This window comes from Pezoporus occidentalis, unplaced genomic scaffold, assembly GCF_034315485.1.
Source record: "Pezoporus occidentalis ecotype Australia unplaced genomic scaffold, CSIRO_AGI_Poc_V1 ctg12, whole genome shotgun sequence".
Taxonomy (NCBI): Eukaryota; Metazoa; Chordata; class Aves; order Psittaciformes; family Psittacidae; genus Pezoporus; species Pezoporus occidentalis.
In genome coordinates, this window is record NW_026912994.1 from 2,117,881 (window position 1) to 2,134,183 (window position 16,303).

The 16,303-nt window shown below is 39.3% G+C and overlaps 2 protein-coding genes across 3 annotated transcripts in view; one reads left to right on the top strand and one right to left on the bottom strand.

Moving 5' to 3' along the window:
- The window catches only part of ZRANB3 (zinc finger RANBP2-type containing 3), a 494,211-nt gene that overhangs the window by 286,450 nt on the left and 191,458 nt on the right, over positions 1-16,303 (top strand). The window lies entirely within an intron of this gene.
- Positions 1-16,303, bottom strand: part of MGAT5 (alpha-1,6-mannosylglycoprotein 6-beta-N-acetylglucosaminyltransferase) — a 129,300-nt gene that overhangs the window by 5,801 nt on the left and 107,196 nt on the right. For both annotated transcript variants that reach the window (XM_062606009.1, XM_062606014.1), the window contains exons 12-15: positions 16,024-16,173; positions 8,268-8,414; positions 4,218-4,334; positions 3,324-3,398 (exon numbers count right to left, since the gene is read on the bottom strand). In XM_062606009.1, the coding sequence (XP_062461993.1) occupies positions 3,324-3,398; positions 4,218-4,334; positions 8,268-8,414; positions 16,024-16,173 (489 nt within the window). The remainder of the gene's footprint in view (positions 1-3,323; positions 3,399-4,217; positions 4,335-8,267; positions 8,415-16,023; positions 16,174-16,303) is intronic.

The window sequence follows — 16,303 nt, forward strand, 5'->3', positions numbered from 1 at the left end:
GTCGTATCAAAATCATTAATTTAAGCACATTTAAAAAGAACTTTTTTTTTAGCATGAAGGAACCGTCACCTTTTATAGCTACTTGAAATGTGGTACTATCATTCTTACCACAGAAGCTTCTTCCCTAGTTTCACCATTTTCAATTTATCATAAACAACTCTAGCTAGCCTCTATTTCCACACACCGAACCCATTTTGGCTTTTTCAGTGATTCCTGTTTCACTAACTCGGTGCTAGCAGAACTGTTTTCTTAGTTATATATTTTCTAAGTGATACTTAGCACAGGGATCAGGAGGAAGTTCTGGTAGGAGAATTCCAGAGCCCTGTTACCTGCTAGGTGAGAAATGTCTCAAGTGGCCCATGTGGAGAGCCATGTGGAAAGGATCAGTGGCCAACTCTGGAACCCACACAGGGCAATCTAAAAGTTATACCATGTATCTAAGAGCACTGTTCAAATGCTTCTTGAACACTGGCCTGAGGCCATGACCACTTTCTGTGGAGTTTGTTCCAGTGCTTGACCACCCTGTCAATAAAGAACTTCTGAAGTCCCCCTAATGCAGCTCTAAGCCATTTCCTCATGCCATATTTGGGGAAAAAAAAAATCATTTTAGGGTATATTTATGGCAGAATAATTTTAACAGCATCTGAAAAAAGAGGTTAGTAATGGATAGCTGGAGGTACTTTTTAACAAGGTTGTTTCAAAAGGTCATTTTGCTGTTTGAACTTAAGTGCCCTGCTTATTCTGTCCTTTCATAAATCAGTATTAAAAATACTAGATGCAGGAAAAAATCTATATACTTTCAAAATCCAGCCCAGTACTGTAGTATATATATAATATATAATACTGTAATATATAGTAATGTAATACATACAATATAAACTGTACTACTGGATTGGATTCAGAGCTAATGCAGGCAGAAGACAAAGCTTTTTGAAGTGAATTGCTTGTGAGGCTTCACCATTTGCTGAGGGCTTCAGCTTTAAACATCTCTTAGCTGAAAATTCTTCCCCCAGACTGGGCACAGGCTCCCCTTACCAGTCCTTAGCTTGGTGGGAAGCCTTCCCCTCAGCTTACACCACCTTGAAGCATGTCTCACAGTACATCAGTTTCACAGGTAGTGGCACACAGGGCTGTGCTTCAGTTTGCTGTCTCTGGTTAGTTTTGCTATCAGCCACCAAAACAATCCTGAATTTGGTATCTTCACTCCAGTCTATCCTGCCACACAACCCCTCATGCATAAGGATGAAATAAAGAAAAGATGGTATTTAAATCAGAAGGCTATAAGCTTCACAAGAGACTGCGTTTATGCTTCTTTTACGTATCACAACTTCAAGGTAAGACAGGCTTAGCCCTGCCATCAAAGGAGGTATTCTCCCTTTGGCTTTTCTTGCTCTTGGAGGAATGTCCTTGCTCCACTCCCTCTGCCATGCTCTGGTGCTCAGCTGACCCTCTGCTGAGCGAAATCAATTTGCTAACCTAGTAGAGCCCTGCCAAAACCATTTTCTGCTGGGTTAACTAATACTCCACTTGATCACATCTTTCAAAGTATCTGTTGCATCAGCCCAGCCTGCCTCATCAAGCAGCTCCCAGGTTTGCAACAAGTAATTCCACAGCTGCTTCAGCTGCAGTTGCTTGGCTCCTCCTTTGATGGCAGGGCCAACTTCAGCAGTCCCACCCTTTGGCTCCCACTCTATGCTGCCTTTTCAAAGAGCTGACACGACTGTTTGTACAGCCACAGAGCAAACAGGATCAAGGGATGGATTCAGCAGATAGCGCAGATGCACTTAACAGCCACGCAGGGTCGCTGCCAAGGGCAGTGCACTGTCAGGGAGGAGTGGTGGCACTGCTAAACATGAAGCCACAGCTCACAGTAGTTCTCTTGCTTCAGACCCTAAAGACCTTCCGCTCAGCTGTCTGAAGACTTGGGGAATTCACTAAACCTTTCTTGTGAACACCGTCCTCCCTCCTGATCCTGAGCCAAGGCCCCAGAAGGGGAACTCCAGACAACTCCTTTAAATCCTAGAGTTTTATTGTCCCATATGGTGACTTGTGGGTGACTGTATCTGGCCCCATCCTCTTCACATTCAAACATCCCAGAAGACCACATTCTTTCAGTTAATGTACTGCAGAACTTCTGAACTTGACCAGTTCCATGCACCTTTGTTCCTGTTCCAAGCTTGTGCTGCTTCCTCTGTCCTGCCTCCCTCCCACCAAAAGCTCTTCAAAATAAGTTCTCAACCTTTGTTTTTGCTTCATGTGACATTGTTAATCAGGCACAGTGCTAAGCACATGCAGCTAATGATGATGCTTGAGCATGCTGGGGGCTGTGAAACAGTAATGGCTTTTGACAATCAGTCAAAGCAATGAACAAAATTACAATGCTCTATTTATTTCTGAGAAGCAGGCAGTACAGGCCAGGGCTCAGCACTTGGAGGAGGTCCAGAGAGGAGAAACAGATTTGCCCCACAAACACTGTCTCTAGATTGTCTCCTTTTCTCCTTTACACTGAGCTCCACTTCTTCCTGTATTGACAAAACCTCTCAATTATAGCTAACTCGAGTAGAAGAATCAAAAGAAGCAGAGATACTTTTCAAGCTATGTCACCAATACAGCAGCAAAAAGCTTAAAGTGCTTATTGTCAGGAAACTGGAAACAGCTATGTTATGTTAACTACATTTCTGACCTGAAATCTTTATTACTGTATTTAATATCATCCATTTTCAGAAATACAGATACAGAAGCATGTCCAGTGATTTCATTTTAAAGAAATCCTGGCAATTAATTGGCATATCAGAGATAAAGCTTGTTCCTATCTTTCTTCTGCAGCAGCCAGAAAAAAAGGCAGAGCCAGTGCTGCAGCAGATCTGGCCCTGGGCAGAAGTCCAAGCAAACACAGTTTCTAGAAATCAGGATCCCATAGAAATCTATGCAGTTTATTACTATAACTCAGTGTCCTCTGCTGCTCTCAGCTGGTGGTAATGCATGGGGACCAGAAGTCCTTTAAGTAACTGGCTTTCAAACCATTTAAAACTTTATCAACTGAAACTAAATACGTGAACAATCTGCCCAGAGGCTTTAGCCTAAGTGCAATTCTGTGACAAATGTATCTATATTTATGTGATACCTCATGATCGAAGATTTTTTTCTGTGTGTACACAGTTAAAGAAGTCACATATACACTGCAAAATTAGTTTTCCTTTCTCCTTAACGCCAAGGACTGCACAGCTACTATTTCTACTTGAATGGCAAGAATGCTTTAAAATTGAGAGGGTTCTCCCTTTCCAGCATAAAACAAAAGAGTCATCCACAGTAAAAGTTCCTACCTGTCTTTCAATAAATGCATTCATCCTCTGAAGCATCCCCTCACAGGTAAATTCATAGGGCAAATAAGGGTCAATCTGTGGAAATACAGTGTGTTAAGGTTAGAGGTTTTTTTCTCTAAATGAGCTTTGTGGTGTGCTGTATTCCAAATGCTACACTACAGCCTAAGCAGCAACAATAAAACCAAACAAACTCATTAAAAAAATCACAATTTTGCAGAACCATCAGCAGTTTATGCTGATCTTTTCTTGTTTTAAAGGCAATAAAAGTTGCCCAGTGATTATTTTAAGGACACTCATGGTATACTGCAAAGTAATGCATACAAAGCCAGCCTGAGACCCTAAGGGATTTCAGAGCTCCTGTTTTAACTAAATTTCAGTTCTGGAGTTGAAGCGAAAAATGAAACATTAAGACAAAAAAGGAATGTGATACCTTTGAAAATTACTTCAAACTTTCCCCCCCCACCCTGCCCTTGAAGCACCCTCATTACAATTCCACACTGTAAGTGCACAAGTGCCTCAGCGGCAGCTATGTCAAGGCTACAAAATCAGCCAAAAGAGTTGAGCATGTATTTGGACAGACTACAATGCCCTAAGAATCAGCAAGGAAACTTCCCCACTGAATGCACAGAAAACACAGACTGCTGTATCACTTATGTATGAAATTCACACTGCTGTAAAATTCACTCATACTCATTTTTTCAGGTAAAAACCTGACATACCCACTACTAAATCAAACCATGATAATTAAATACCACAGATACATAACAACATTTTTCCCCACCCAATATCCTACCAAATTGCAGCACTCTGCTTTAATTAGACTAAGGAGCACTCTACATGTCGTACACAATGCACCCTGAAGTGCTGATGACAAACCCAGGATACATTTCTCACCTTTTGATTCAAAATTGATTTCACAGCTTTCTCAACTTCAGAAAGATTGTTGATGTCTACAGTCCACACATGGGGCTTCCCAATGTAAACTTCAGCATAGGGATGCTGAGATGTCAACTGAAAGGATGAAAAGATACTGGTAAAAATCAGTGTGTCAAGATGTCCTTCCCTCTCACTCTCTTCATCAGACCTTTTGGATGAAATCTGCTAGCATAACACAAGTATTCAGCCAGAATCTAACAGCGCCATTCTTTCCACGTTATCTTTCAGATTTTCTGCATTTAAATTTAGAGAGTGAATTTAGCTGGAAAACTGAAGATCAGGTAATGAAGATCACAAGTAACATTTGTGCCCCTCTAATTTGTGGCTTTGATCCTCATAATGACCCACATCACAGAAGAATTGATGCTTACTGAAATTATGCTTATAATGTGACTATTTCTCCCCAGAGCTCATTCACAGAGCAACTGTTTTCATAACCCGTAATTGCTAGCAGTCCTGGTTAGACCTGCCTGACTGGCTTCAAGAGGTGTCATCCTCACCCTGCCTCACCTTCAGACAATGTCCTCACCCTGTCTCTTCTTCAAATTTCAACCATTTCCAAGATTCTGTGAGTAGCAGAGAATAAAGGATCATTTCTACCATTTAGGATGAATTCTGACTTGCGCTGGTGATAGTGCAAGAGTACTCTGACCTCAATAAGAGTGTTAAGTTGAAAATATTTTACTCACCACTCTGTGAGAAAACAAATTCCATAAATACCCAAGTAGGTAACTAAGAAAAGTATCAGAGATTGCTCTCAGAACACGAAGGATGGCACCAAAATTTTTGTGACAGGAGTGAGAACATGCGAATGAACACACTGAGAGGAAGCAAAAGCTGGAGAAGAGAGGGGAGTGTTACACAAGCCTCAGAAAGCAACTGCTTCTTAAAAAATTAAAAATCCCACACCCTACGGGACAGATTATTTGTAGACAATTTTTATACAGTTGCATCTTTACGCATGATACAAAGAAAAATCTAGACAGTGCAAAAGATCTGAAGTAGGAGACAGTCTGTTGGACAGAACCCTCTCCTGCATTGGGCAAAGACAGTACTTGATCGCTTCCTCAAATGAATGTAAGGAAGAACTTAAAAAAAAATGTTGCCTATTGCAGTTTGCCTGTGGACAGGAGGAGCCAGTCTTAGCGTTTGATATGGGATCAGCTAGCAGAATTCTGTGCTCTGAGACCAATGCTCCAGGGGCCTCTGTGCAGGTTACGCCTTTGGCTGCAGGGCAGTGTGGTGGTGAGAGTCCATGGACTGGCTGGAAGACTGTAGGTACTGGGCAGTAACTCAGGATGCTCCTGCACACAGACAGTTTCCACAGCTGCCCACATTCACTTGCAGCCCACTGCACCGTGCTCCCATTGGCATATTTTAAATTCCTCCAGACAGTCCAAAGACCCAAAGTGTTTGGGTTACCAAGACTGAGTTCCCAGGGCATTTATGTCTGGACTTCAGATGGATGAAGCTACAGTCATATTGCTCTCAGTAACAATAATAACCTTCTACTGCACCTTTAAAAATATGAACATAAACCACTGTTTTAAATTCCACAAAGCTTTAGGAGTTATGCCTTAGACCACTCTTTCTCTACCATTTCATATAAAGAGAGAGCAAAATTCAAGCTAGATCTGATCTGGAAGACAAACAACTGAGCTTCTCAGACTAGTAGCTGTTTTAAGTATTAAGAGTAACTAGTAACGTATTTTTATTGCACCAGTTATTCTGCATCTATACTTAACCGAAAATATTAAGACTATTTCCTAATGATGAAATGCTTTAATTAGCCAAGGTTTAATGATTTAGATATTCCAGAGATACTCCCTCTCTAACTAAAATCTCTAAGAATTCTTATAAAATAGATTTGGAATTAATTTGTAATTTCAGAATTTCAGATTTTTTTTCCTTCCTTTCTTCCTCAAAGCAGGCAATGAAAGAAATGACACCCACCAAGAACACATTTCAACTAGATTTATCATACAATGTTGTCTTTCTTTTGAGGAGAGTGAGTTGGAATGGAGAAGAAATATTGGTACAAATACTGGTACAAAAGAAGCTGCTTGAAGGTGACTTTTTCTTCTTTTTTCCCTGCCTTTTTCCTTCAGCAAAATCATGTCCTAAGACAAAACAACTGCTGATCTAAAATGCAAATTGCAATTTCCAGTTTTTGTATAGAGTTTTCACTACAGGACCTCACCCTGGGGGGAGAGGGGAAACAATTAACTCCCCAACGGCCAATAAATTCTACCTAGAACAAGATGGAGGTAGTGACTTGCAGTGGTTACATTATGAAAGTGCTAAGCACAGACTTTATCTTCATCTGGATAACCAACTTGCAGAACTACACATGCTTTTTTTTGTTCTCTTTTAACATTTGAAAAAAAACTGAGAGGAGGATTTAAGAACTTTCTTAATCCCAAAGAACCAGCAGATGGATTACTGGCAATCAGATCTAAATGCAGTTGTGAAAACCAGTTAAGAGAAAAGGTTACTCATAGCATAGGTCAGCAGAGCATGTGAATGCAGCAGTATTAGTGCTGAGTGTTCATTATACTATTTTCTACTTAAGCAGTCAAGAAGGATTATTTTTCTGTGCAAGTCAGGTGCACAGCATTTCTGTTAGTGCTGACACATGCCAGAGGCATTTAGCACAGCATTCCAAGCTCTAAAGTTCCTACTAAAGAGTTAGGTGGGTCCAGATTATTTACTGAGCCTCACCATTATAGTGTCTGGGCACAGAACAACTGGAACTGAGACAAACGGTCAAACAACCATAGAAGAAAAGCTTTGAAAGGTGCCATGCCCAAGGAGAAAATTTAAACAGATGTTTCCTCCCTTATTATTAGTGCCTTTGTCAGTGATGCAAGCTGTGAGAATGAGTTTGAACTCATGTCCTGAACAAATAACAAGCTGAAAGACAATTACAGGTCTGGATCACAAAATCACAAGAACCTTATGTTCCTATCTCAAAATATGAAACTGTCTTTTGCTGATCAACTTTGGCAGTGCTCAGTAAGCAACTTATATAGCCCAAGTGTAACTTAAATTGGGAAATATGGCTCTGTAAGGTTCTCACATAATTTAACTGTTAACCTGAGAGCTTCCCCTTCAGATAATTATGTAAAGAAAATAAGCATATACATGTAGGTTGGACCAGATGATCCTTGAGGTCCCTTCTGACCTGGTATTCTATGATTCTATGGTATTCTGTGATACACCTATGAAGAAGCCATGGTCACAGACAAAAGTGCTGTCAGAGATGGCTACATGACTGTTAAATGCTTGCAAGTGGTAGAGGTTGAATTTTACCTACACTGAAGAAAAATATTCCAAAGTCAGCACCAGGATGAGAGGCTCATTTACTTAGCCTCATTTTTCTCTTGCTTGAGTCTAAACACACTTGCTGATTCGAACCTTAGAGGTTTGGTTTTCCTGTTCTCTTAAACAGTCAATTCTCCAAATGTCTTCAGTGTTTAATCACAAACATTTTGGGGTGTGACCATTAATAGCTTAGCTCAACAGTGGCTTGAACAGGTCCTTTCTGAGAAAGGACATAATATCCCAAAACACACACCACCACCCACAAATTTCATTTTTATAATTTACTTAAATGCCTATTTACTTCCTGCACAGTACATGGTAATGTTTGTTTCTTCAACAAAATAAAACCACTTTCAAATGATACGTCATGTACCAGATGACACAACCTCTTCCTGGGCAGAAGATCCGGTTTTCAAGTGAAACTTCAGTTTATGAGCTATCAGTAATAAGAAGCAGAATGTACATACAGGCAAATCTAGAGATAAAGCTTAACAGTATGTTAATGAAAAATTTTGATTATCTTATAAAAATAAGGACTGACAATCCCACTGATGGCTAAAGAAAACAACAGTTGCACACCTTTTCCCATAAACTGTGGATACTGATTTTTTCCTGCATTGTGTTACTAGAAAGAAATCCACAATCATTGTCGATATAGAAATTATCAAGATTGACAAAGCTTACCTCACGGAGTGTAGGTTTGCCTTTGAAAAACTCTGTGTTTTTGCTACTTTTTGGTGGGTTAAATCTTAAATTTAGAAAAGCACATCCGTTAGCAATAGCCTCCAAAGGAGCTGGCCCTTCATATGGAAATCCAAGACCAACGAACAGCTGAAAAATAGAAAACAAGAGCTGCCTTATTTTTTGTTCTTTACAAAACCTGACAGTTAAGAGCCAACTTAAAACAAACAACAATGCACTCTAAATGGACCAGCCTAAAAAAAAAAGTAACATTAAGAAGAAAATGGGAGGAATTCAGCAGCTCACCACCCCCTTACCCAAGCAGTTACGGAATGTCCTGCAAAACACATTTGACAACAATCTGCTGTAGTGAGCTGAGGTGGTCTTTCGTGGAGCTGAGGCAACAGACCCTTTCAGTTACTTCTTGGGAAAAAAGTCATTTGGTGGTTTGACTGGTGTTGAAATGGAACTGCTGGCGCTCTCCTGCACGTCCAGGCTTTACTGCAGCAACCTCACGGAACAGCTACACTACTGTTTTCCCCCTCTCTCCCACATCAGCCAACCTGCTCGTTTTGCCAACATGAACATACTCCTGGCAAACACATTAAGCCTTATAATTAAAACGGTAGATGGCAGCAAACATCAGCTGAAGACACTACCTCGGCAAGAGCTTGCATAGGATTAAGAGGGCTCAACACCACCTCCAAGGTATCAAAGGAGGAAAAAGGCATCACAAAGCTATTCTTATATAAGCTGAGATTAGAGGTGCTCTAGACAAGGCAGTGCTTTTCTCCAATCTAAAGAAATTTAGTATTTTTTCAGAATTGCCTGGCTTTTAGTTGGATCTTGACGCCTTTCCTGGCCCAACATAATTAACCACCCTGAATCAAATACAGGATTCTTCATCTTTATTTCTATGTCTGTATATAATGGGAGAATTACAAACTCTGATTTATAACAGTAATTTCTCAGCACTGTTACATCATTATATATATATATATATATACATTGCCTTTTTCTTTTCAAGAAAATAAAGAGCAATCTTCATAACTATTAGGATCATGTATTCAGGGTGTACGTATTCCAAGAGGTCAAATACTATTCCACATTCAATTTTCTGCAATACAGAAATGAATCCTAGTAACAAGAAATTCAAAACTGAAGGCCCTTTCTAAGAGCTGATCTGAACTTTGACGTATAAAACTGTAGTCAGTATTGTCATGCACAGGTATTGCAGTATCAATCCTCTCTGACCCATGACAGCAACAGTACAAATTGTGAGTTGGCTCATTTTAAAAAGAAAGTTAACACTTCTTGGCATAGTTGAGGTCATACAATTTTCACTGCATAGAGCTGCATATTGTTAGTTTTCAACTGTCAGGTTAAAAAAGTCACCTACTTTCAAAAAGTTTCTCAGCTATCTCATGGATTTAAATCTTACAGTGGCTGATTGAAAAAGAAGATCTGGAAGACTATCTCCATTAAAGCTAGATTATCTAAATTTGGGTTTCACCTACAGCATCAGATATATTACCTTCCAATCAGCAAAACCACATCTTAAATCTCGTCTCAAAAGAGGCTTAATTTAAAGAAAGGTAATCTCTTGAAAATAATGAATTACAGACATCAAACCATTTCATGCAGTCTGCACACATATTGTTTTTTATTTAAACTGCGCCTTAGTTCAGGTGGAAAACCAGCTGAGAACCAGCAATTAAAACCATCTGAAGTATCAATTCTCCTATGATCCTGTGTTTGTCCGTTATGTGGAGAATGCTGGTTTGTTTGCTTAGTTTTTCACTTTTTTAATAAACTGCTGCTGTGCATTGCTTAACAGTTTTGTGTCTGATTGGTCTATTTATTTAGGAGGAAGCTCCATGGGGAAAGAAGCATGGGTTTATGTTTTGTCAGCACAGAGCACACTGTCAGCACTTAATCTATAATAAATAGTTTACCACCTGTTCCACATTTGTTTTCCAGCCTTACCTCTAAGCAGCACCATACCTTTGACGAAAGAAAGATGTGTCTGATTGCTAGAACTGTGTATGTGTGTGTGCTGTCTGTTGGCCTGAGGTTGCAGCCTGGCCCGCAGCACCCCCTTCTTTCAACCCTCCAAAATCTTCTATCACTCGCCATCATCCCATTGTCATCAGGTCAGCTGAAATTCCCCAACTCAATCTAGACCCTGCTCCTGAAAATTCACCTTGATTAACATTCCTTGGTTAGGGAGCTAGTATTTTTGTACGGTACAAAGATCAAAACTGAGGAATATCTTAATTGCCTGAAGAAAGTCACATTCATTATGTTCAAAAAAAACCAAGCATTAGAGAACACAGGTCACTTCTGTAACTCATTCTTATGATGCCCTAATTTGCTAATCCTTTGAATTACATGCAGCTTGTTATTTCCAGAAAGGCTAAAACAATCTGTCAAGATACTTCCTGAAAGCATGCAACACAATGCTGTAAGTCACTAATTGAAGAAGAACTGGGAGGAAAAAAAAAATTAAAAAAAAAAAGAAGAAATAACAGGCAACAATTTTCAGGTACCAGCGAAGCAAGCATCCATGTAGAGCTGAGGCTGTGTGGAAGTCAGATCTCTCTCCCACAGACTGGTAAAGATTTAGAACAGACTGTATTTCCACGATTTTGTGATCTAAATTGTTGCCCCCACCACATAAGGTGCTGACTATGGTTTTTTGGGTACTCTCTTACTGGACACTATGTCTGGTAACACAGTCCACCATGGAGAGGCACCTTCCCCTCTGAAGGCTGAAGCTCTATAACGCAAAATCTGTAACACAAAACTCCAAACTTGACAATGTTGGCAATATAACTGTGGGTACATGTGGTTCAAAAATTTTAGCCCTGATCTTGCTTTGTTAGCTGCAACAGAATTGCTATGCAGAGTAGAATTCCTTTATGCTTTAATGATTGATTAGTGCTTTAAACCATTTCATTTTCGCTATGTGAGCATTTTTCTCACTTTTCAAATGTTTCTGAAAACTAAAACCACTATTTTTCATACAGTGCTTTAAGGGGGCACATGACACAATGGGCTCTGTATTGCTAACGCCCCATATAACGAGATGATTAACAGGAGGAGATTACCGTATAAAAGTCTGTCTAAAGGAGATAACAATAAATAAGTAGAGATGTAAAATCATCACAGTAATGGCAGCATGTTTTGTTTCTACTTTTTTAAACCATTTCCTTGTTTGCAAGGTCACTACCCAGGTGTGCTGGTGCCTGTAGGTCTGCATCAATCAGAAAAGGGGTTTTGTATCTGCAGTCTCACTTGCCCAACTTGAGCAAAGCAGGTGTTGAAACCCTTAAGCAGCAATTCTTTGGTTTTCATATGAAAGGCTCCTCAGGAACCTTTTCTGCCTTTGCAGAAAACCGAACCCCTGGTTTGGACTTTCAGGCTTTTGAGTTGGCCACCCAGCATCAGACCTGCCAAGACACCATTCTTTTCCGATCATAATGTAAACAGTCCTTTCATGGTGTAAGAGTCAAATGGAGACTTCTCTGACATAAAAAAGTGCTTCACAATAACTCCCATTAAAAAACAGCATAGTTTTATTTTTTGGAAACCACTTAGTTGACACTAAGTAATTAACTTGAGGAGTTTACGGCACCAGATCAGACTATTATTAAAATGAGAATTTGAACAAACAGCCTTTCTAAATTATAGCCAAAAGGATAAAATAAGGAGTGAATGCTTTACTTCACTGACTGTAACTTTGAGTAGCTGAATATTTAAAAGAACAATTTCATATTCCAGAGACTAAATGCTACAGATCCAGAAAGATGGGTGTTTATCATCTCCTCCCCAGTTTCTAACATTACTCACTTTAGCTAATTTATTCTATTGGGTTGGTAGGTTTATCACCACTTTTGCTTGCCTCCTGACTGACCTACATATTCTCTTCTGAACTACAGAAAAGGATGTGTAGCAAAGGTTAACTATCTTGATATATTTTTCTCAATATAAAATTATTTCTGGAAAAGTCCTTTTGTGATTGAAACAACTTAGAAAAGACTCACTAGTTAAATGTCTTTTCAGATGATCTTGTGAAGTGTGTGGAAGTGAAAAATGCATTATTTCCTAAAAGACAATATGAATCTAACCCTGCAATGGGATTTTTCCAAAACTGTCGAAACAGGGTTTTGCTTCCACTTAGTAAAAGAATTTGGATCCCCTCAAAAATTCACAGTGACTAGAAGTACAAAGTTGCATCTGAAACTGTCTCAAAAGGAGGAATATTCTCAAGAATTCAGTAGTGGTTCTTCCAAGAGAGTCTGGTCCAACTCTTCCAGCTGCCCACTTGGCAAGAAGCCACATAAGTTGGCAGGAAGGCTGCCAGCTCGCCTACCCTATTTTCCTCTGACATGATGAATGGCTTTACATCTTCTCATTAGGAACTGTTGACATGTTGCAGTTTTGCCATGCGCTACACGGCTGAACTAGTCATGATGAATCTCAAACAGCCCTCTCCTGCTTGGAAAACACACTTACTTGGAAATGTGCTGCTTTATAACACACACCAAAATGAAATGGCAGCTGCATGCTTTTGAGAGTAACTGTGTCCCATACTGGAGAGAGACCAAATACATTCTGGGAATGCAAAGCTCTGATCAAGAATCATGACAGAGCCATCACCTATCAGCATATCGCTGTCTAAGGGCAAAATGAAGCACCGCAACTGACACTTCTGAGAAGAACGAACTGTGTAATTTTTAAAATTATTATTTAGATCTGGCTTTCTGAAACCTAGCTCATGCCATCTGACCTAATAAACACTTGCTAACACAATGGTGAAATCACAAGCAATGAAAGACAATCCTTGCCCTTGCGTCTCAAAACATATGTTTAGATTAAGAAAAATCTGAAAGTTTCTGGACGCTTAAAGACATAGGTTGCTGCTTGGAGACGGCACACAGCAGGCCTAGATGGTTCAAATGAGCACTGTACCCACAGATGTTACCATCCTGGAGTTATGGCTCTGATAATTCATGTACTTTCAGCAAACTGATTGTCTAGTGACAAATCCCCATAACTAAATTCATTATGGGGTTCTGGTCATGTTGCCTAGCGATTAAAGTGATTATGATTAAAAAGTGTCCTTAACCATCACTGAACGCATGTGCACACATGCACACATACATGAGGCTCCTCAGGGCACAAAGCTCCCATTCAAGTCAGCTTGATTTTTGTGAAAAACCTGCACTTCTTTTAGCAATTCAATCCATGATCCATTTGATATAAACACAACTGACCCACACAGGCAGCAGATGGCCAGTAGAGAGAGGTGAGTGGTGTTTTATGCTAATCTACATTAAAGTGTTGTCTCAGGATATCAAAATCTGAAACTTAAATGTACAGGCAACAAGAAGATTTAGAACAAGTGTGTCTGTTGATCAACACTGAGAGGCAACCATATGCTAAGGCGGAACAGCCAGTGTACCTAAGAGATACCAAGCATCAGCTAGCAAATAAAAACACCAACCCCAAAACCAACCCCAAAATCTGCCTTCAATTGAGAAAGTCCAAACAAATTAAATGGTAAATTTCAGTTTCCACTTTCAATCTCAGGATGCTGCTGTTTCACTTCTTCTGTTAAACTATATATATCAGAACAGTGTTAGACAGAATAACTGAGATTAATGCTGCAGTAGACCATACTTAATTTTATTTTGTTGCAACATCAGAAATACACTGCACTCCCATTTGCCTGACAATAGTAAGTATTAGGAGAAGCAGATGGACACTTAACTGCTTATCATCAAGTCAAAGTTGTGCTACCCTGGCTGTATCAGAAATAAATAATTTCCTTAAAAGGAAAACAGCTTTTGTCATTTGCAAATCTGCTACTAAAGCTCAGAAAAGCCACCTGAAAATACTATTTGTGGACTTAATTAATGTGGACTTAAAAATGATGTGTTTCTCAGTGCCATCTACTAAGAAATGCAACAAATTCTCAAAGGATTTCCCCCAGTGTTAGGAATCAAAAAAACAACAACCCCAAAACAATGCACAAGAGTACAGAAAATCATTAAAAGCTAAAGTGCTTGTAGGACTCTAAAAACAGCACAGTGTAAATCCAGGCTTTTCACAAAAATATAATTTGTGAAAAATAAGCAACTCACTGAGCTCAGGAGAACTTCAAAATCACAAGACAGTTATCTTCCATCTGATACTGCAATTAGAAGCTGAAAACTGAGTGAAATTAGTCTGGCTACTTCCTGTGTCACAAACCCCATATAACTTCATTGCGCTGATCTGTATATGTTTTTATTGGCTGGAATCTGTCCTTAAAATGACAGTGTTTTTACACTGCATCTCAGACCACTGCAAATATGACCAATAACAACTAGATATGCTATTTGATATTGAAAATAAAGCTCTTTAGTGTAATTCATGTATGATGACTGATAAAGAATTAGAGGTAGGCTCAGTCAAGTGTAACTGTTATAATGAACTTTATAAATTGTAAGTACTTTAGTAATTCTATAGGAAGTTCAGGAGCTTATTTTACTATTCAGTGAATCAAACACTTTTTTTCTTTCCCCCAGAAGGAAGTCACTGTTTGTGCTTGGGGTTATTAAAATGTCAATATTCTTCCCACGTTAGTACTATGATTAATACCGTGACTTCATGCTCTGCACAGGCAAGAGCTGTGTAATGCCAGTAGTATCTGTGACGAAAGTGTTGACTTTTTAATCTGCAACAATGTGTATCTGTATGCATTAAGTACATCAGATACACAGCGGTTGCCTTTAAAAAGTCATAATTTGCCAACAGCTGTCACTGTTGGCAAATTTGCCAACAGAGATGTCAAATTACCATCATTTTCCCAAATATTCAAAATGGAGATTTCTGCAGTCATGTGGGAAGACTAGGAGGTGCTTGCTTTTTCCTTTTCCTTTTTTAATAGATTCTTCTGTAGAAGTGCACAGCAAGGAACTATCAACAATGGGGAGTAAGTGCTGCAGTTCCACACATTTTGCTAATTGTAAACACACAAATCAGTTCTTTCACCAACTGAAAGTTAAACATCTTATTTATATGTAATAACTCTGCTAAAGTGTTTTAATGTTGTAAAGTGCCACAGACATTATGGGAATGGCACAGAAAAACTCCGTAAGGCATTCTAACTATGGGTACGGAAGTTATTTTATTTCAGTCTATATAGTGTCCCTTATCTTGAGTTCCCTTGACTATGAGGTCACAGGCAGAGTACACCACAAAAAGCACACTCTTTTGCTCGCTCTCTCTGCACCACTGCGGTAGAGGAAGGAACTGAATGACGAATGAAGTGCTTACTTTTCCTCTTTTCTCCCCCAGAGAGTAGGGTTGCTCCAGGTTAAAGTCATTGGTAGGGCAGAGCAAACATGCCTACTGTACAGCTTTCTACATCAGGGATTGCAAAACAAAGCACATTCTCAGCTGATAATCTCCTTGAGCTAAATATCACATTTAAGAAAATGAAATACATATTTTTCAAGCTGGTTGTTAAATGTGTCTGTGACTGTAGGTTGTCATCAAAATTTTCTAATAACAGCTGTCAATCCACAAGACATGGACACAAGGAAAAACATATTCTTAGCAGAAGACAACTTAAGCTCCTTTCCATTTGATAATTTATTTTTCTAATACTTTTAAATTAGGAGCTCAGTTGTAGGAGGTGAAAAGCATGCACTTCAGATACTGTCTGTCTGTAGCTATTTTTGCCACTACTCCCTCTTGACAAACTTACTTTGGTTTCCCTCAGTAGAAACTGCAAATCCCGCCCACTGAGTATGCCATGGTTTTTTACATAGCCAGGAATATAAATGGTGCTTGTCCCGTGAACAGTTCCATGGACTTCCATATAGGTGTGGATGATGTCCAGGTAAGCCTTCTTATCCTGTAATAGCAACAATAAAATATGTTCAGTCTAATTTATGCTTTTCAAGCAGTAGTGTTCAAACACAGCTGTTTTTTCATCTCCTGTACTACAAAAGCCAGAAAGAGAAGGTCAGCCATTCTTATATGAT